Source organism: Eptesicus fuscus, chromosome 10 (genome assembly GCF_027574615.1).
Source record: "Eptesicus fuscus isolate TK198812 chromosome 10, DD_ASM_mEF_20220401, whole genome shotgun sequence".
Taxonomy (NCBI): domain Eukaryota; kingdom Metazoa; phylum Chordata; class Mammalia; order Chiroptera; family Vespertilionidae; genus Eptesicus; species Eptesicus fuscus.
The window spans coordinates 66,787,436-66,808,842 of record NC_072482.1 but is presented as its reverse complement, the minus strand read 5'-3'; the positions used below and the strand labels follow the sequence as shown (position 1 = coordinate 66,808,842).

The following is a 21,407-nucleotide window of genomic DNA, read 5'->3' as shown; positions in this document are numbered from 1 at the left end:
GGGTAAAATTGCAAGTTAAGCAGGTTTTTTGTGCGTTTTTTTAATATGTCTCCTCTCCCATCATTGGTCCTTCATCCCTGCACACCCCTTGGGTCATTTTCAGTACTCAATTCACATCTGTAATTTTTCATTCGAATCTGCTTGTACAACATTAAGCATCTCCATTAGGCTCATAAAATAATTTGTTTGCCGGATACAGTTAGGTGTTTGTATAAATGAAGTTTAGAATTCAGCTAAGAACTCCGGTGGAACCCTCTGCATAATTCTGAGCTCCTTTGCTTCTTAGCTGCCTCCTCTTTGGTACCCTGCCTCACAAACTCCAATCTTTGCTTCCTGAACATAACAACACTGATGCTCCCGGTCCAGACTCTCCTTCCCTGTGCAGTGTAGAAGGTTCTCACAGGCAGAAATCTGGCGGAGTAGAGCCATCATCTTGAATGTTTCCCTTCTCTGAAGGACCACATCCTGGACTGTCTATTGCCCAGTGACTGCAAGCAGTTGCTTTACATATTTTGTCCAATTTTATCATTTGTATGGTATGAGGATAATCCAATGCCCATTATTCTGTCCTGGCTGAAATTGGAATACCTCTATGTTCTTCACTTATGTTCCCTCAATACATATTTAATGAATTAATAAATGACATTCTGTACATTTTTATTTTTATCCCTCCCAGTGGTGCTCATTGTTAATTACAAAATAATGAATGTAGAAATTAAAATGAAAGTTTTTAAAAAGTGTGATAACATATACACACTTACTATAAAACACGGAAGCTGTCATATTGTGTGGTATTGGTGTCACTGGAGTGGCACCGAATGAATGAGAAATCATTGAACTGTTGTGTATTCTTTCAGCAGTCAGCGGTTGCTTAGAAGATGCATTGCTCTGTGCTAATCACATACTGCTATAGTAAGTTTCCATAAGACCAGAATATTTCCAAGAAACCAGTTGGTTTTTATCTCATTAAAACAAAACAAATTGATTTTCCTTTTGAATGTCTTATAAAGGGAAATAACTAAATGATACAGTCAGTAATATCTGTGCATTTCACATATTTTAACTTAAGCTTAATATTTTTTCTATCCAGCTAGTAAGCAAATTCTTTTACTTCATACTCCATCCAAGAAAGATCAAGAAATGTATGGTAAGAAGAAAAGTGCCCAGGGAAGCCAGAGAGGCAATAAAAGTAGACCTGGAAGTGCAATAGTAGACAGCAGTCAGCTTATTTTGGAAGAGGAAACTGTTAACACGCCCGCCCTAGACGAAAATGCTGGCATATCACAGCAGGTATATTTACATTTAAATTAAGCATTCAATTGCACTGCTCCTAAAAATCTCATATAAATTATTTTCCTAAAAATTGTCAATAAATAATGCTCTGTATATGCACTGTCATGGGTACATAATCAGAATTGAAGGGTTTCTCTATGCCAAAAATTTTAAATATGTGGCAAATTCAATCTGTACACTGACCCTATAGTGTAAATATAATTATATTATGTTACATATGTGGTTATCTTAAGTTATAAAAGGCCGCATAACTTTTAAAAGGGTCACAATATTAATAAAAAATGATTTGTATATCTTGTTAAAGAAATGTAAAACAATGCATATAATTTAAAGCAATGGAAAAAAATGGCCTATCCATTGAAAACTAAAATAAGAAATTAAGAAAATAAAATGCCAGAAATGAATTCTAATATGACAGTAATATAATAAATACAAATGGATTATTAATAAGTTGAACAGATAAATGTTTAAAGTTAGATAAAATCAGGATCCACAGAAAGTTTAAAGCTGAAACAAAAGAGAGCTGTGATGATATTTTAATATCTCAATACACATAATTAATGAGATATTATAATAAACTAAAGGCCCAGTGCACAAATTCGTGCACCAGTGGGTTCCCTCGACTGGGCCTGTGTGATCCCTCAGCCGGGATCAGCCCAAAACCGGCTCTCTGACATCCCCCAAGGAGTCTCAGATTGCAAGAGGGCACAGGCCAGGCCAAAGGACCCCACCAGTGCACAATTGGGGCCAGGGAGGGACATGGAGGTTGGCCAGCCAGAGTGGGACCGTAGGAGGGCTACAGTGTGTGTCTGGCCCCTCTTGTTCAGTATTGATTGGCCGGACCACAGCAGCTAGCTAACATACCAGTCAGAGTGTTTGCCCCCTGGTGGTCAGTGCACACCATAGTGAGCAGTTGAGCAGCCTTAGCATATCATTAGCATTATCACGCTTTGATTAGTTGAACAGCAGACCAGACAACTGGACAGTTAGCATTTTAGGCTTTTATTATATAGGATAAAAAGCAAAAATTATTTTACAGAGAAAAATTAATGTTAACAATTAATAGTTAAGATTTTAACACAAATCTCTCAGCAACTGATAGGTCAAGCTGAAAAGCAAAACACTTAATTATCACTAGGATTTGAAAAATATAGATATGTGTAAGCTTAATCCTTTAGACATCTATATGAACATCTCACCTCATAAACAAGAAAAATACTTTTTTCATAGCACAGAAAGCCTCAATAAAAAATCAAACTGTATTATGTAGATCAGAACAAAATGCAGTAATATAGACATTAATAAACAGACTAAAATTCCATAAATATGGAACCAAAATAAAATATACTAAATAATTTTTAGTGAAAACAGCAAAAAGAAATTATGAAATACAAAGAATTCAAAACAATAAAAAGTTTTATATCAAAATTTGTAAGTCATATCTAGAGTAGCATTTAGTGAAATGTTGACTTTTAAACTAATTCACTAGAAAGCATGGAAGATTGAAAAATGAGCTAAGCTATAGGAACAAAAAGTTAGAAAAAGAGCCAAAGATTAACTCAAAGAAAAAAACTTTAATAACATTGAGGACAAAATTTTAAAAGATTAACAAACCCTCATTTTTAAAAGAATAATACAGTATTCATGCTGCTTATAAGACCAATTAAGAAAGAAAGTATAAATAAATGAAATATAGAACAAAAAAAAAATAGGCTGGAGGTACAACTCCAAACAATAGGATTTAAAAAAAAAAAAAAAAGTATTATATACAACTTTAACAAATTGAAAACAAAAAAACATGATAAATTTCAGGGGGAAATGGAGGAATGTTAAAGTTGCTTCACTAGAAAATATAATAATAATAATAATAATACTTAGAATAATAATTAATAAAATTGAATTGATAATCAAAGTCTTATCTTTCCAAAAAGCCTAGGCACAGCTGGCTTTACAGGTTAGCACTAACAGACTTTTAAATTGTTCTAGAAAACTGAAAACAATAAAAACTTTCTAATCTTTCCTCTGAGATTAATGTAATCCTAATTAAAAACTGATAAATAGAACAAAAGTAAAATAAATACAATTTATTTACAACATGGATAAAAAATTATAAATACTAGAATATATCACGGCAGATATTGGTGGGGATTGGAGGATAAACTTTTATAGACTGTGGTGTTACAGAATTTGGGGGAACATCTTATAGTATTTAATTAAATTATGATTGTATGATTCAGAAAAAATAGGCACTTATTATGTGCCTAAAATAATAGATTCTTAGGCACATATGTTTATTCTTATTGATTTTGCTTAAACCTTGCATTTTATTTCAGACTTACAAGTATATTATACAGTGTTTGGTATTGTATAACAGTTGGCCTCTCACTGAAAGTCAACAGATGTTTGTTCAAGCACTAAAAGACTTGGAGAAAAATGACATCAAAGGTATGTCAGCCTAATTATTATTTATGCATTTAGTATTTCATATAAATATTTAATAGTAAATTTATCATGTAATTATTAAAACATTATCAACTCAAAATGGATTAAAGACTTGATCATTAGACCAGAAACCACAAAACCCCTGGAAGAAAACATAGGGGGTAAGCCCCTTAGCATTGGCGTTGGCAATCATTTTTTGGATTTGATACCAAAAGCAAACAAGTGAGACCACATCAAACTAAAAAGTTTTTCCACAGCAAAGGAAACCACCAAAAAAATTAAAAAGCAACTCATGGAATGGGAGAAAATATTTGTGAATTATATACCTGAGAAAGAGTTAGTAATCCAAATATACAAAGAACTTATAAAACTCAATGGGAAAAAATCTGATTGAAAATGGGTAGAAAAATTGGATAGACATATTTCCAAAGAAGACATACAAATGGCCAACAGGTACATGAAAAGGTGCTGGACATCATAGTCACCAGGAAAATTCAAATCAAAACCGCAATGAAATACACCTCCTACCTGTTAGAGTGGCTCTCATCAAAAAGACAAGAAATAACAAGCGTTGGCAAGGATGTGGAGAAAATGTAGAATGTATATTGATGTAGCCACTATGGAAAACATTATGGAGTCTCCTCAAAAGATTAAAAAGAGACCTACCAGCAATTCCACTTCTGGATATAAATTAGAAGGAAATGAAATCACTATCTCAAAGAGATAACTGCACCCTCATGTTCGTTATTTACAATAGCCAAGATATGGAAACAAGATAGGTGTCCATCAATGGATGAGTGAATAAAGAAATTGTGGCATATATACACAATGGATATTATTCAGTCATATAAAGAAGGAAAAACCTGCTCTTTGCAGCAATAAGAATGTATCTTAAGGGCATTATGCTAAGTGAAGTAAGTCAGACCGAGTAAGACAAAAGCTGTATGGTCTATTTTATATGTGGAATCTGTAAAAAACAGAGATCATAGAAACAGAACTGATTGGTGGTTGCCAGAGAGGGAGCAAAAGGGTGGAGAAAATGGGTGAAAGTGGTCAGAAGGTAAATAAGTCCTGGGGCTGTAATGTATAGTATGATGATTATAGTTAACAACACTGTGGTATAGAATTTAAAGTTTCTACGAGAGTAGATCTTAAAAGTCCTCATCACAAGGAAAAATTTGTAACTGTGAGGTGATAGATGTAAACCAAACTTATTGTGGAAATTGTTTCACTGTATATACTTATCATTATGTTGTACATCTTAAACTAGTATAGTGTTATAATATATCTATTACATCTCAGTAAAACTTGACAAAAAAACATGGAGAACTTATGTCCATACACAAACCTTTACACCGATGTTTACAGCATCCTTCTTCATAGGAGCTTCACGTATAGTGACACAATTAATCCTCACAATAAACCCATGAGGTAGATGCTATAATATTTTACAGATGAGAAAACAGGCACAGACTGTTTAGTAACTGTTTAGTAACAGCTAGTTACTGCCATAGCTAGAATTTTGAATGGAAATTAACTGTTCAGTGAAAGCTTTTGAACAGGAAAAAAATAATTTACAGTAGTACCAGTTTCAGATCTTCATTGTGTCCTCAACAAATGCCTTGATTGAGGGAACTGCCTAATTTTTAGTGAACATAAAAGTTTGTATAAATTACTTTATTATATTTTTCCTTAGGCTCTTTTAAGCTTCTCAACTCCAAGTTATTCAGCAAGATGGATTTCCAGTAAACTAACCACTATAACAAACTGCCGTATTTAATACATTTAGGTATATTGATGAATAAATGCTAAAAATTCTAGAGGAATACCAAAGAAAAATATTGATAACTGAAATGGACACAGTGGTTTAATTCATAAACTAGAATGGTACAAAAACATAGAATTAGATAATGGTACAAAATTATAATATGAATTAAGTTTTTAAAAGGAAGTCAATATTAAATAAAGAAATGCAGCATAGCAACTAAATTGCCCTAGGTTGGCTACCTGAACCTGGGTTATTGGTCACCTGTAAAATTAGAATGATAATTCCTATCTTTTAAGGTTGTTGTGAAGTTTCAAGATAATGTACATCTATTTCTTAGAATCTAGTAGCACTAAAAAAGGGTATTATTAGTCGTATATTTTCCAAGTAAAAAATAAGTCTTCAGAATTAATTGTCTTCTTTTCTGACATCATATTTGACAGTTTTATGAGTAAATGAGCAGCTGCTAAAATTAAATTACACCTTGCATTGCATAATACACTTGTTGCTGAAATTCAGAATTGAATTGTGTTTAAAATGAAACTAGGGAAATTTTCTATTGGAAAGAATATGTGGGTTAATCTTTTTGAAAGTTAAGCAGCTTTTGAATTTAGAATAATGTCTCTGATATGTTGATAAATGTGAACTTTTAGGTAGCTAATTTGTTTAAAACATATCAATATATCAATTTCTATGAGCAATTATATTTACAACTCAGAACCTACAAACTTTAATTTTAAGGGTATGATATATTTTAGAAAAATTAAGTTGCTAATTTCTTCTGACTATAACTTAGCTTACTTTTTAATTATGAATAACTTATATCAGGAAGAAATTGGTCTGGCGCTTTGTTTGTTAATATATTGGTGACCCAATTTAAAATTTTAGGTACATCCTAAAGTCAATGGAAATCTTGGCCTATTAACTTATTTAAACTCAACAGTTACTTTCTATGAAAAGTATGATACATAATTTAATGTTTTTCAAAAATTTACACTTTTATTATCCATGATAAAAAGTAAGGCTTGAAATAAAGTGATATACATGCAATCTAGGATACTTGTGTCATAAATATGAAATTTAGAAAGCATGGCCTCTGGTTAACATGAGGCAACAGTGCCACCTTTAGTTATAATTCTATACCTACATTTTGGTAAAGATTGCTTACTGAGACAACTCTCACTTAAGAAAATCAGAATTGGAGAGTCTTGAGCTGGTAGTACTGTACTTAGTAATACTATCTGCTGTGATATATAATTAGTGGTTTTGTAAAAGCACATATAAAATTTGTTATCCTCAGTTCAGGTCTATGAAGAAACAAAACAATTTTTATATCCTGTTTCTGTTTACCAAAATGATTGTGGTTGGTAAATGTTTACTTTGTCTTAAACAAGTATGCTAGTTTGGAAATTACATTAATGTTCAAATCCCAAGCAGTTTTTAGCTCCTGGATATCTATCTATATAAAAGGCTAATATGCAAAGTGTCCCCTAGGGAGTTTGACTGGGAGACCTGGAGTTTGACTGCTCACTATGATGTGTGCTGACCACCAGGGGGCGGCATGGAACATGGCGGGTGACCAGCTGTGGCGGTGGGGTGCTGAGGGAGTGATGGAAGGAGGAGGCGGGGAGGCAGGGGGGTGGGGGGAACTGCACAGTGGCTGCACGCAGGTGGCGAGGGAAGGAGGAGGCGGGGAGGCAGGAAGGGGAAACCACATGGTGGGGGTGCACTGGTGGGGAGGCAGGGAGGTGGGGAGGCGGGGAACCTTATTGGCCCTGGTCACTGGCCAGGCCTAGGGAACCTACTCGTGCACAAGTTTCATGCACCGGGCCTCTAGTATAACTATAAGCATTGAATTTTAATAATAAAATCAAAATTACATTCCTTTAAAAAGTGTTATAATTCACTGAAGACTTCTGTCTACTGTATGCTGGATATGTGTAAGATAATGTAAGGGGATATCTAAAGGCATAATGCTAAAGATCCTTTCAAGCTCATTTTATCAACAGATCCTCCCTGAGCAGGTACTCTCTGCAAGGGATATATTAGTTTATTTCAGTGGTCATTTCCTTTTCAGCTCTTCTAATTACATGAATACACTGTGTGTGTGTGGGGGGGGGCACATTTTTCATAATTTTTGAATCAGTAGGATATTTAGTCCTACCTCTTACTGATATATACACTCCCAACACAGGCAGATTCCCTACAAAACTTTACCTATGAAAGTTAAAACTACCTCATAATGAGTACCTACTATAAGTTGAGCTTTATATTAGGTGAAACTAGGAATTTAAAATGCAGTGTATAATGATATTCTGGCCTTTGGAGAACTTGTAAATCATGGGAGAAAAGTTTACCATGCTGTATGCCATTAAAATGTGAAAATTGTTTTAGTCTGTCTATTAACAACGTAAGGAAAGAAGATGGCACACACCTGCTATGTGCCGGACACTCTAGTAGATGCTCACTTATGTGAACGTGAATATTAGAATATGGCAGTTTGAATAGAATCCAGACATTGAGACCTATGGATAAGAAAAAAAGAATTCCAGAAATATCTAATGGGGCAGCTTGATAATCCATGTCATCTGACATTTGTTAACATCTTAAAATCCCAAGGCATACTAAGTGTGATCCTATTTGTAAAAGATTATTTTAATCCCGGTAGGCTTGATGTCAGTTTCTCCCTTAAACAGAGGAAACTTAAACTCAAAGAATGTAATAAGCCTGCCAGAGTTATCCTATCCGCCGGCTAATCAAGGATTCACCTCCAAGTCATTTGACTATTTGGCTGGAAGATTTTCTCTAGTACAACTTCTCAGCAGCTGGAATTGCTGGAGAAAAGCAAGTTGTCCCTGTAAATGCATGGTGCTTACATTCAGTCCTCACGCAGGAGGATCTGCCCCAAATTTGAAAGTGCCTAGTAACTGGCACCTATAAGATCTGGATGCTTTACAATTACTATTTTACTTTGCTACTGGGGTGACTTACAAGACTTTTTGAAAGGGACAAACATGTCCTTTAAACTTGTATCTGAATCCCGATTCAATTCTTAGCACTTGGGAGAGTTACGTAACCTCTCTGAACTTACCCTACTGGATGCTTCCAGAAATAAAAGAGAAAGAAACATAGTTGAGATTCAACTAAAATTATTTGCTCCCCTGCTACTTACTTGGCTATTTAGTTGTTAGAATCAATAGAACGTAAAAGGAAAACACACACACACACACACACACACACACACACACACACACACACATCCCTCATGTTGAGAAAAGGTAATGATGCCTCCTAAATGTAAACCAGTGGTTTTCTAAACGTGGTCCTTGGACCAGCAGCCTCAGCACCCCTGGGAACTTGTTGGAATGCACATCTGGGGCCTCTACCTCAGACCTACCAAATGAGAAATGTTAGGGGTTCTACCAGGAACCGGTTTTTAAACAAGCCCTTCCGTGATTCTGATGCAGGCCAACATTTCAGAAGGAGGCTTATGAAGAAAAATCCCGCCTCCTTGAATCCTAAATCATTGGTCTTCTTCCCTTTAGCTCATCCTTTTGCAACACCTGTTTCTAGCAAAAGGGAGAATTGTATCCATTTCTTAAAGCGGTGTTTCTCAACGTACAGAAGAACATAGGCCATTCGAATCAGAAGCCCTTGAGGGAGTTTTTAAAGTTGTACATTCCTGGGCCCATATCAGACAAAGCCGTTGGAATCTCTAGGTTAGGGCTCCAATATCTATATTTTATAGCTTTCTGGGTGATTCTTTTGTTCACTGAAACTGTGAATCACTGCATCGCTGTAACAGTTGAAACTAGGAATTTAAAACGCAGTGCATGATGATATTCTGGCCTTTGTATTAAGTAATACTTAATCCTTAGCATCACTGGGCAACAGTTATCTGGCAGCACGGGTGAAAAGAATGAGCTCTGCCCCAGTTTTTGTGAGGTCCTTTTACCCAGCGCTGGCCCCAGGAGGAGCTCTGTAATGTAGTTACCTCCTGGCTTTGCCAGCCTGGACATCTCTGGGACCTGGATTTCACGGGAGCACGAAGCGGAGGTGGTGGCCGTGGCCACCGAGACTGGAGACAGCCGAGTTGTTTCATGTGGGGCTTAGGATGACGAAGAGCTGGTACTATGCCACCTTTATGTAGCAGAGGCAGCAGGAGGAGACCGAAACACATGGGCTCCCATTTCTGTACAAGCAGTGTTCCTTTTTCTTTCTTTCTTTTTTTAAGATTTTTTTTTTTTACAGAGAGGAAGAGAGAGGGATAGAGAGTTAGAAACATCGATGAGAGAGAAACATCGATCAGCTGCCTCCTGCACACTCCCTACTGGGGATGTGCCCGCAACCAAGGTACATGCCCTTGACCAGAATCGAACCTGGGACCCTTCAGTCGCAGGCTGACACTCTATCCACTGAGCCAAACCAGTTAGGGCCAAGCAGTGTTTCTTCAATCTCAAAGTTTTTGGTTGACAAAGGATACCAAAGAACAAAGAAAAAAATGTATCCTCTTAGCTTTTATCCTGGGTTTCTAATAATACGTGATTTTATTGCATGGCTTCCGATAAATATCTTTGTCCTTCACTGGATACATTTTCAATGGCTTATCATCTCTACCTATATGCTTCATTCTTCTCTGACCTTATTTTTTTTTTTCTTTCTGTGGTCTCATTTTTATTTTTTGCTTTTCTGCTCACAAGTTAAATCAGTCCTTTGTTGTTGTTGTTGTCGTTGTTGTTGTTCTTGCGGTTCTACTCATCACACTTAAGCGCTGAGCTACTTAGAAAAGAATCTCACCTACCTCCACCAAGTTTTTTGCAATTCCATGCTTTTGGGACAGGGTCTCCATACACAACTCTGAGAGACCTGGCCTATGTGAATTCTCCATTCTCTCAGGTTTCTGCCCCAGACAAACAACATGCAGAATTAACTCAGGAGGTTCAAATAAGAACACAAATCCAGGAGAACAATAATAGAAATGACAAAGTAAGGACTCCAAAAATTAGCTCTTCCACAAAAAAATCAACAACAAAAAATGGCAGAAATAATCAGAATCAATATTTTCAAAACTCTGGAAATTAACAAAAACTTTATTCAAGAAAAACAGGCAAATCTCTTTGAGAGCAGTGAGTTTTATGGTATTTTAATTTGACCCCCGTCTCATCCTCTGGTCTCCAGCTCATTAGTAGCCTTGAAAACTAACAGCCTGTCTTCCTGGTGTGGGTTAGTAGCCACCAGAAAGAGCAGAATGGAAGTGGATCTCTTTTAAAGTCTCATTCCAAAAAATAAAACAAAACAAAACTGAGAAAAATTGTCACCAACAATTCTGCCTTCTGAGAAATACTAAAGAAAGTCCTTCAAGCTGAAACAGAAGAATACTGGGCAGTAAATTGTATCTACATGAGGAAATAAAATACACAATAAGAAAAAATTTAAAAATACTTAGAGATGAATAAAAAGTATACCAAAACTGATGAAATGCAATGATACCAGTGCTGAGGGAAATTTATTGATATAAGCTATCAATATAAACTATAAATGCTTATATTTAAAAAGAAAAATGTCCCTAACTAGTTTGGCTCAGTGGATAGAGCATCAGCCTATGGACTGAAGGGTCCTGGGTTCGATTCTGGTCAATGCCTGGGTTGCAGCTCAATCCCCTGTAGGGGGCATGCAGGAGGCAGCCGAACAATGATTTTCTCTCATCATTGATGTTTCTCTCTCTCTTTCTCCTTCTCTCTTCCTCTCTGAAATCAATTTTAAAAAGAGGTATCCTCTCTAATAAAATGGTAATATGCAAATTAACCATCACTCCACTACATAAGCCACGCCCACCAGCCAAGCCATGCCCGCCAGCCAATCAGGGCGAGTATGCAAATTAACACCAATCCAAGATGGCTACAGCCACAGAGAGCAAGGTTTCCTAGGTAACAGAGGAAGCCAAGCTTTCCATAGCCGTTGCAGGCCTAAGCCTCCACTCAAGCTACAAAGTTTCAATTATAGAAGGTAAACAAATTCAAACAAATGGCTGCAGAATGGAGCTTGAGAGAGCAGGCCAGGGTTGCCGGTGGCAACAGGGGAAGCAAAGCTTTCCGAACACCCTAGCCGGGCCCACCCTCTTAAGGCAACAAAGTTTCAATTGTAGAAGGTGAATTAACTGCCACAGAAATGGCTGCCGCCCCGGAGGGAGCAGCAGGCTTGGTTCCACCCCAGGCTACAAAGTTTCAATTGTAGAAGGAAAATAAATTCCAGATACCAGGACCTCCCCTTGGGTTGCCAGGGGGCGTGGCCGGCCTGCAAACCACCATAGGCCCCTCGCTCAGGCCACCCCACACCCCAAGGGAACCCCCACCTGATCCGGGACGCCCTTCAGGGAAAACCAGCTGGCCCCCACCCATGCACCAGGCCTCTATCCTATCTAATAAAAGAGTAATATACAGATTGATCATCACTGCAACACACACAATATAGCTGCCCCCATGTGGTCAAAGATCCTGCCCCCATGTGGACACAAGATGGCCACTACAAGATGGCCAGCAGGAGAGGGCAGTTGGGAGGCACCCGGCCTGCAAGGGAGGGCAGTTGTGAGGGACCAGACCTGCAAGGGAAGGCAGTTGAGAGGGACCAGGTTTGCAAGGGAGGGCAGTTGGAGGTGATCAACCCTGCAGGAGAGGGCAGTTATGGGTGACCAGGCTGGCAGAGGAGGGAAGTTGGGGGCAAACAGGCTGGCAGGGGAGCAGTTAAGCATCAACCAGGCTGGCAGCGGAGTGGTTAGGGAGTGATCAGGCTGGCAGGCAGAAGTGGTTAGGGGCAATCAGGAAGGCAGGCAGGCAAGCAGTTGGGAGCCAGCAGTCCTGGATTGTGAGAGGGATGTCCCAGATTGGAGAGGGTATAGGCTGGGCTGAGGGACAACCCCCCGCCGTGCATGAATTTCGTGCAACGGGCTTCTAGTATTTAAATAAAAATAAATAAAAAGTAAAATGATCTCAAATCAGGAACTTAAACTTCCACCTTAAAAAATTAAAAAACTAGGAAAAAAAGGAAACACTAAGCCCAAACTAAGCAAAAGACGGGTAATAATAAATATTAAAGCAGACATGAATCAATTCACTATTATTCTGGAGATACTAGTCAAGGCAATTATGCAAGAAAATGAACTGAAAACATCTGCATTAGAAACGAATTACATAATAGTGATGGTGTATAGCCTTATGGATATTCAGAACCCACTGATTTATATCCTTTAATGGTGAGTTTTTAGTATGTGAATTATTTCTCAATTTTATAAAAGAGTCACCGATTTTGACAAAAGATCATTTTGTAACCACTTTTTCTTGGATCACTTCCTTTGTTTCTACATGACATGATTTTATTGTTCTATCATGACTCACTGGTTTCCATTTTTATGTCTCCCTAGCTCATGGAGAGAGACATGAGGAATTAATTTCCTTGGGAATCCCAGATTCCCATTTTATTAGTGAGGGGCAAAAATCTTCAGGAACATCCAAAGCAACAAGGAAAGGCAAAGAAAAGTCTTCTGAGAGAGAAAAGACAGCCAAAGAAAAACAAGCACCTCGCTTTGAGTCTCAGGTGGGTGTGGCACTTTTTCCTATTGGAGTTACTTAACACACTTAGGTTCATTGGGTCCCTCCTTGCCCATCGGGTCTCTCCTGAAGACAAAACTGTGAGAAGTTCCACCTCCCTGTTTTCATCAGCCATCCAGATAGCTTAAGGACAGTCCTTAAACACCTTCTGCAAGCAGCCTTCCCTGATTTAGTACCAAAAACCATTAATTTAACTTTTAATATGTAAGACACTGTTTGGGGGACTTGGGTTTCTAATATTAACATTATACACATCCCACTCTGAAAAAAATTACAGTCTGATGGAGGAGGCAGAAGGTAAACTGTTTTAATTAGAGACTGAATGTGCAGTGGTAGAAAGCATAGGTCCCTTATCTAGCTTCTTCTTAGAAGAGCAGGGTCCTGAACTAAGTCAATGAGCAAGGGCAAAATCTAACATTTTTTAAAAATTATTGAGGTATGAGATATGAAGCGGGAGGGGTTGGTACATATCAGATGGAGGAAAGCCATTAAGCCTCATTAGAAGCTAGAACTCTTTCACAGCCCACGCCTCCTTAACCCATATTCCTTCCGGGCCAGTTAGATAATTATAATGATATAATGATGGGGATAAGAAAGATGTGGGTGGAAAATTTGAGGAGTGCAAGCACAGGCTTAAACATATTCAAATTCAAGTTATTTAAACACTGACCTCAAAACAAAATACCTATGAGGAAGATCTCTTCCCATCATTTGTGATCATTGCTTAAGCTAAGCAGGGCTGGGAGGTCAGGGGTTTAAAATGTATATTGCCAAGGTCAGATTTACACTGCAGATCCCTGGTGACTTTTAAAGGTATGCATTTAAAGGGGGAAAGCATAGAGATGGGGAAACCATTCAGGAAAGTACCCCAGTACTCCAGGTAAAAGAGTGTAAGATGTACTAGGTACATGTCAAAGAAAGGAAGACTAGGACAAATCAAGAAATATCTAGGAAACACACAGGATATATAGTTATTCATCCAACATAGAAGATAAGGAACAAGAAAAAATGAAGGATATCTCCCAGGTTTCTAGGTGGATTAACTAAAATAGGCTGATGGTACCACTAGTAAAATGGACACTAAAGAAAAATGAACAAATTAGGAGATGATGACTCAGTTGTCCCCGACTCCATGTGCATCTCCAAGATTTCATTTCTTAGCTGTTGAAGTCTACACTCCGCAACATTGAGAAGTAAATAAGCCATATCTGATTTCCACTGGGGGCAGGAGGGTGGCCCTGAGGCTGCTGCTCTTCTGTTTGTGTCAGAAGCCCAGCGGGTGCAGCCCATCCCCAGTCCATGTCAGTGCGGGAAGAGGCTGCTGAAGTGGTTGCAGCCTGCCTCCCACAACGCACACGTCTTATGGGAAAGCAGAGGAGCAGGCAACCGCTTTTCATGGGCTCACCTCCACATTGTTGGATGGTAAGTCACATTAGTCTACAAAGAGGATCTCAAACCAGCAAAATAAAGTGTAAATGAACCAAAAACACAGCATGCACTCGAAGTAGCACTGTTACTCTCCAAGCAACTACGGTTGACATATTGGGGCTTTGAAGCTTAGCACTTCTGCTTTGCCAGGACTTACAAAAGTGAGCATTCCCGCCCTATTTTAAAAGCACTGTGAACTTTGTTTCAAAGACTGTTCTTGGCAATCATAATGAAATGATTTTACGTTTAGCTCAACGTCTAAGTTCTTGAAATCTTAAGAAAAGAAACGTGTCCGATAGTGGCTGGTTAAAACAGAGAATTGTTAAACAAACCATCATAACTCTGAAAAAGGCAGTGCTCAATTCCAGGAAAGGGAAGCCACGCTGTAGATGAAGATGAAGATACAGGAAACAAAGCCTCTTTCATTACACAAGTAGTTGAACCACAAATTTTGGAGAATCATTCTACTTTTTACCAAATCATATTAATTCGTACTTCAAATGTGAGGCTAAAACAAAGAAAATAGACATTCCCAGAACAAATGAGAAATTAAAGATAAAAGCACTGACGAAGGGAAATGCTGTTCTGCTGATATGGGCCATGTGGGTGTCTGGACTGATAAGAAGCTTGGCTCTGAGTCTTCTTGATAGACTGACCACAAGCAGGCAGGTCCCAGTGAGACATCTGAGGCTTCCCTTAAACGAAGTACTGCTAACGTTCTCATCCCACTGAAGGTGTCCAAACTTGAGCAGGTGGTTATGTTGGTGGACTTTTCTCCACACGATTCAGTGAGAAGTCAGTCAGAACAGGAAGTGGCAATGAAAGTTGAGTAGGCTGTGAACAAAGACAGAAACGCACAGGAGAAAAGGTGTCTATCTCTTCCACCAGGAAAGATTGTGAGCATGAGTATTGATGACAGAACTTGGGTGTTAGTTCAAGCCTTAGGAACATCTGACCCAAAGCTCTACATCAACAGGATTGAAAAATTGACTTTTCATCTTCTGGAGTTTCCTGAAGGAAAAGGAGTGGCTGCCAAGGAAAGAATTATTACATACTTTTTACTTGAGACAAATTAAGGATGACACTCTTCAGACAGCAGTTAGAGAAATTTTGGCCTTAATTGGCTGCATGAATCCATTAAAAGGAAAAGGAATCCTAATTTGAGCAATCGATGCTGTAGGAACAAAGGGTGAGGTTGCTCTTCAGACACAGCAAAAAGAAGCTGAACTGACTCAGAAGTCAATTCATTAGCTCACTAATTGCATTTGTGGTGTAAGCACTGGAACCATATGAGCTTTCCTGTTGGGATTGTTTCACATGCCCTCGCATAAATGTGAAGAACTTTACATAAAATTGGGGTCAGGTGAGGCTTCACAAAATGTCATCGTTGGAAGAGTCAAAATGACTTGGAGCCATGTGTTTTATGATAGTCAAATGTGGGGAAATACTCTTAAGAACAGAATGGGATACATACTGATGATTAAAGCAGCAAGAAATCCCACACGTCCTGAGGTAGCTGCTAGTAAGTACCATGGTAAACAGCAGGATAATGCCAACAGCTTTTGTGTTCAGGCACTATGATCATTTTCTTGCAATCAACTCTTACCATGTGGGAGGCTGTTGTTATAAAACATAGCAGGCCATTAGAGTCTCATCTGCTACTTTGCAGAGTGTGCATTTGGGAAATGATCTTCCTCAGGATGGAGGATTGCATCTGTATAACCCCTCAGCATTAGCAATGAATGAATTAAATGTCTTTGGCCAGATGTCCCATTAGAGTGCATAGTAAGCCTGGGCAATGGACATCATAAGAGTAATATGAGAAATACCATGGCACACACAAGCCTGGAAACCAACTATCTAATGTTATCAACGGTGCTAAAGGTGCAGAAACAGGTCTTCTGACAACTATTTTAGATTCCGTCCTGTGATGCTGAAAACATACCTGTAGATGAAAGTCAAAATGAGAAGCTGGAGCAGCTGCAGTTGAAAGGTTGAAGTTGTAGAAAGAAACAAAGAAAAAAAAAAACCTTGCAAAAATATTAAGCCAAGAAAAACCAATTCTGCAAAACATTAATGATTGGATAAAACTAAAAACTAGCATATATGAAACCTTCCATTCTTTTCAAAATCCTGATGAATATATATGTGCAGTCTCAAAAATGAAAGCCTGATCAGTAGCTCCACCAAACTTAATAAGGAATTATGGGATTCAGCAAAAGTTAACATTGAAATACTCATGAATTCTGGGGAATCCTGAAAAAGCCAGTGCTTGGACAATTTATATTCTAGGTTCCAAAATTCATATGGAAATTAGGTTTTTATGACATTAGTAATTAACTAAGCTTTAGGAACCTTAATATTTTGCTAGTCGGTTTTAGTTGATATTGGTATTATGTAGTTTGTTGTTTTAAAAAGTATTAATGTATGTGCCAAACAGCAAACTGAAAAATATCATATTATACTTTGTATTTTTGCTATAGTCATCATAATCATGTGGAATTTTTGCGATCATTGATTTTGTTTCAGACAGAAAAGCTAATTTCTTCTTAAATTTACATTGCTTATGTTTTCACTAGCATTTAGATTATTTTACAATCCAAATGCTGACTTTTCCTGTAATATCATCTTAACAGATGTGGAAAAATAATTTTTTTTTATCTATCAAAGGATGATTACATTTGAAATATGAAAGAATTAGATACAGTTTTCACTTCAAAGCTTGCTTGTTTTAACAGTTTGGTTCAAAAACATTGGTGGAGTTCCAGTCAACTACTTTTTCCCCTTGAAACTCCAAGATAATGCTGTGTGTTAACTTTTCTAGATGTAGCTCCAGCTTTTTGTTCACTGTTATAAAAGCAATCCTTTTAATTCATTGAGAAAATATCCCTTTCATTAACAAAAATAAATGACTGCAATTTAAAATAGACAAACTTAAGTCAATCCATACTTCCCATACTCCTTCATAGTGTTCTCTTCCCTGATCAAAACTTGATCCCAGAAAAGTTTCTGGCAAACTCATATATCCAGCAATAGAAAAGATAAGTAACAGTTCATGTATGGTGTTTTAAAAGGAAGAAATTTTTAAAAATCTAATTTTGAGACTTAGGTTCTCATCAGAATGTTAGGAAAATATTGTAGGGAGCAAGGAGGTCTTTTTGGGAACATTAAAACCAAATGGAAAATTTTATTCAGTGGCCTCCCCATCCCCACTTTCCCTGCATTATGGATAATTATGGATACTTAACATTGCATCAGTCTTACCTGAAGTGCCTATGAACCACCTCAGATTCAAGCCTCTCACTGGACCAGGCAGACACCAACGAGCCTCACTCATCTGGACACTTTTAAGTCCTATGTCAGTGTGCTTCCAGCCTAAGGCCCATGAACGTGACCTTATAAAACATCAAAATGTTAACTTTCAAAATGAATATATATCCAGTAAATTATCAGACTTGGAAATGATCAATTATTCCTGCCCTCATTTTTATGAAGAGATGGTGTAAGCCTAACAGTAATTTAGAGCTTTTTGTTTAGTGTTTAGGTGAAATGCAACAATCTTAAATATATAATTGAATGAGTTTTGAAAGTTGCATTCACCATGTAACCCACATTTCAATCAAGATATAGGACAATTTCCATATTCTTAGACAGTCCCTCAAACCTCTTTGCAATGGATTCTGTCATCCCCATACCTCATCCTAGGCAACAGATTTACCTGTCCTATAACATTATACAAATGAGTCATGCAAAAAGTTTTCTTTTGTGTTCAATTTTATCTCAGTATAATGTCTACCTATAAGATACAGTTACTATACTGTGATGTATATCAATTTGTTTATTCATCAACCACCAGTTATTTAATAGTGTTTCTTTTCTTTTCTTTTTTTTACTATTACAAAAAAGGCCATAATGAATGTTCTTGTCGAGGTATTTTTGTAAATAAACGTATTCATTTCTCTTAGGAAACTACTTAATAGGGAAATTATGAATCATAGGGTTAAATCTGAACCCTTTTGAAAGAAGGAAAGCATCTGAACCAAAGGTTTTTATTTTATTTTATCAGATACCCACTGCACACTCCCAGCAAGAAGACCCAAATAAACCCTACTGGATTTTGAGGTTGGTCACTGAACATAACGAAGCAGAATATCTTGAAGTGAAAAAAGATACAGAACGAGCAGATGAGATCCGAGCTATGAAGCAAGCCTGGGAGATGGCAGAGCCAGGAAGAGCCATCAAGGTCACTTGAGTTTGTAGAGTTGTTCTTTTTCTTTTCATTACTAGGCATGAAGAAAGAGCCATGCTGGTGAAACCACATAGTCTTTCCTTCAGGAATGGCATCTGGAACTTTCTCAGACATTGGCTGACTTGATGTTAAGACCACATTTGGACACACTGTCCTGATACCCAGATGACTTGAAAAAGCAAAGCATATAATGGTGCCGTGTGTTAACCCAAACTGTGGGTGACCTCATTCTTTTACATAGTCAGTCTTAACACTGTCTATCCTTAACGCTCCCAACTAAGACAGCCTAAAACTGCTTTCATGGACTTGGAACAGCCTTAGGCAGATAAAAAGCATGTGCTGCTGCCTGTGGTATAGTACATACAGGGGTGTGCAAAGTAGGTTTACACTTGTAGTACAAATAAATAATACAATAATTAATAAATAACAATACAAGAATGAACTCTGTTTCACATATTCACAACTGTAAACCTACTTTTACCCCCTTATACCTCATGTCTCCCTCTCCCTACATTTTATATAAAAATCATTGCCATAGTGAAACAGTATTATTTGTGTGTGTTTCATGTCCCAACTCAGGGTGACTGAGGCAGATAAAAGCGATTCAGAATCAGGAGATGCGGGATTTCAGTGCATTAATTTTAGGACCACTTCTTCATTAGTTCTCAGAAATGGCTGTCAAAAACATGGATGGTTTAGAAATTGAGTTTATTTGATAATTAACAAGCGCTGGCCTGGTCCCAGCTGCCTCATTCATTCATATTTCCCTGTGTGGTTTTTTTTGTTTTTGTTTGGGTCTTGAGTACCTTTAAGATGTCTGTACTGTCTGTTGATCATGTTTGTTCCTTAGGCTTATCAGGCTCGTCTGCATTACCTCAGCCGGTTCATTAAGAAAACACCCGATGCCGAGAGCGTGCCGCCAATGCCTGTGCCTCTGTCAGAAAGCCACTCGCGAGGAGTGGAAGAAGGTTGGTGAGCCGGCCTGCTCCCCCGCCTCCCCGGGCCTCAGGGCCCTGCCCTCCAAAATGACAGGCAGCAAGTCACGCTTGGTAAAAAGAAACCATGTCAGAATCTGTTTTCTTAAGGATTGTGAGAAGTCACATACAATCCTATAAAAGACTAAAGGCCCGGTGCATGAAATTCATGCACAGAGAGGAGGGGTGGCGGGGGGTGGCAGTCTCAGCTGGCCTGTGCCCTCTCCAATTTGGGATCCCTGCAGGATCGGGCCTAAACCAGCAGTCGGACATCCCTCTCACAATCCGGGACCTCTGGCTCCTAACTGCTCGCCTGCCTGCCTGCCTGCCTGATCGCCCCTAACCACTCTGCCTGCCTGCCTAATCACCTCTAACCGCCTCTTCCTGCCTGCCTGCCTGATCATACCCTTAACTGCTTGCTCCCCCTCGCTGGCCTGATCTCACCCCTAACTGCTTGCTCTCCTGCCAGCCTAATTGCCCCTAACCACCTCTGCCTCGGCCCCTGGCACCATGGCTTTGTCCAGAAGGAAGTTGGACATCTGGAAGATGTCCTGTTGATCCGGTCTAATTAGCATATTACCTTTTTATTAGTACAGATAGATATTTATTTATTTTTCACCAAGCATATGTTTATGTTTCTCATCAAGAAGATATGATTTTCTTCACTGAATGAGAGATGAAACCAGAAATAAAGGTCCGACCTGGCTAGAATAGCAGTATGCAAACTTAAAGGTAGACATCCTGCTATAAATCTGGCACCTTTTCTAATCATCATAAACATGAATAATGGCAGTTAGGAATCATAGCTATCAAGTCAGTGATTGCCTTGGACATGGAACTGTGAAATGCTAATTATTTTAATACTTACATCAACCCATTGACATATATTATTCTCAACTTACCAAGAAGAACAAAGACCTATAATTATTTCTCAGTAATTTACTAAATTCACAAGATAGCCAGGAACAAACCCAGCATGCAGACAGAGCCCTCCAACAGCCCATGTGTCTGATATCTTCTTATCAATATGTGGTTGTCTCATTCACATCCCAAAACATGCTTTCCTACTGTCACATCTTCAGGAGAATAATTTAATAGTTGTTATAAAAATAATGTTTGTTAACTTTTCTATAAACAATCTAAACAGTAAATATCACCCTAATTTTGTTATCCTGGGATAGAACCTGTTCAAAATGCTTCATGTTTAGTATCTGACTTTAACCTATAGCACAAACCTTTAACTATGACACAAACATTACTATTTCCATTTTACAGATAAAGAGACCAAAGCTCAGAGGGTCATCTTATTCTTCCTAAGTCATATAAAAAGTGACAACAATGGGATTTAAAATATTTCTAACATACATATAAAAAGTGACAACAATGGGATTTAAAATATTTCTAACTCCTAAAGTACTCACTCCTCTAATTGATGAAGTTAAATAATATTAGGAATATGAAGGTGAATAGAATGCAGCTCTTGTTCTTTAAGCTCTAGATTATGATTATTATGTAAATGTATTACGTTATATGTAAAAGAAAAATTGTTGTGCTAGATGTTTGTTAAAAATGGCAAGAAACACTTTATTCAAGACTATTGCAATTGGGAGACAGATTGAATTCAACTCTGAATATTACAGGGACAAGTGGGG

The 21,407-nt window shown here is 37.9% G+C and overlaps 1 protein-coding gene and 1 pseudogene across 4 annotated transcripts in view; both read left to right on the top strand.

Moving 5' to 3' along the window:
* The window catches only part of ADGB (androglobin), a 133,595-nt gene that overhangs the window by 98,608 nt on the left and 13,580 nt on the right, over positions 1–21,407 (top strand). For all 4 annotated transcript variants that reach the window (XM_054722541.1, XM_054722540.1, XM_054722542.1 and 1 more), the window contains 5 exons: positions 1,091–1,290; positions 3,627–3,738; positions 12,918–13,090; positions 18,599–18,775; positions 19,632–19,749. In XM_054722541.1, the coding sequence (XP_054578516.1) occupies positions 1,091–1,290; positions 3,627–3,738; positions 12,918–13,090; positions 18,599–18,775; positions 19,632–19,749 (780 nt within the window). The remainder of the gene's footprint in view (positions 1–1,090; positions 1,291–3,626; positions 3,739–12,917; positions 13,091–18,598; positions 18,776–19,631; positions 19,750–21,407) is intronic.
* LOC114230980 (calcium-independent phospholipase A2-gamma-like) lies at positions 14,404–16,669 on the top strand (annotated as a pseudogene).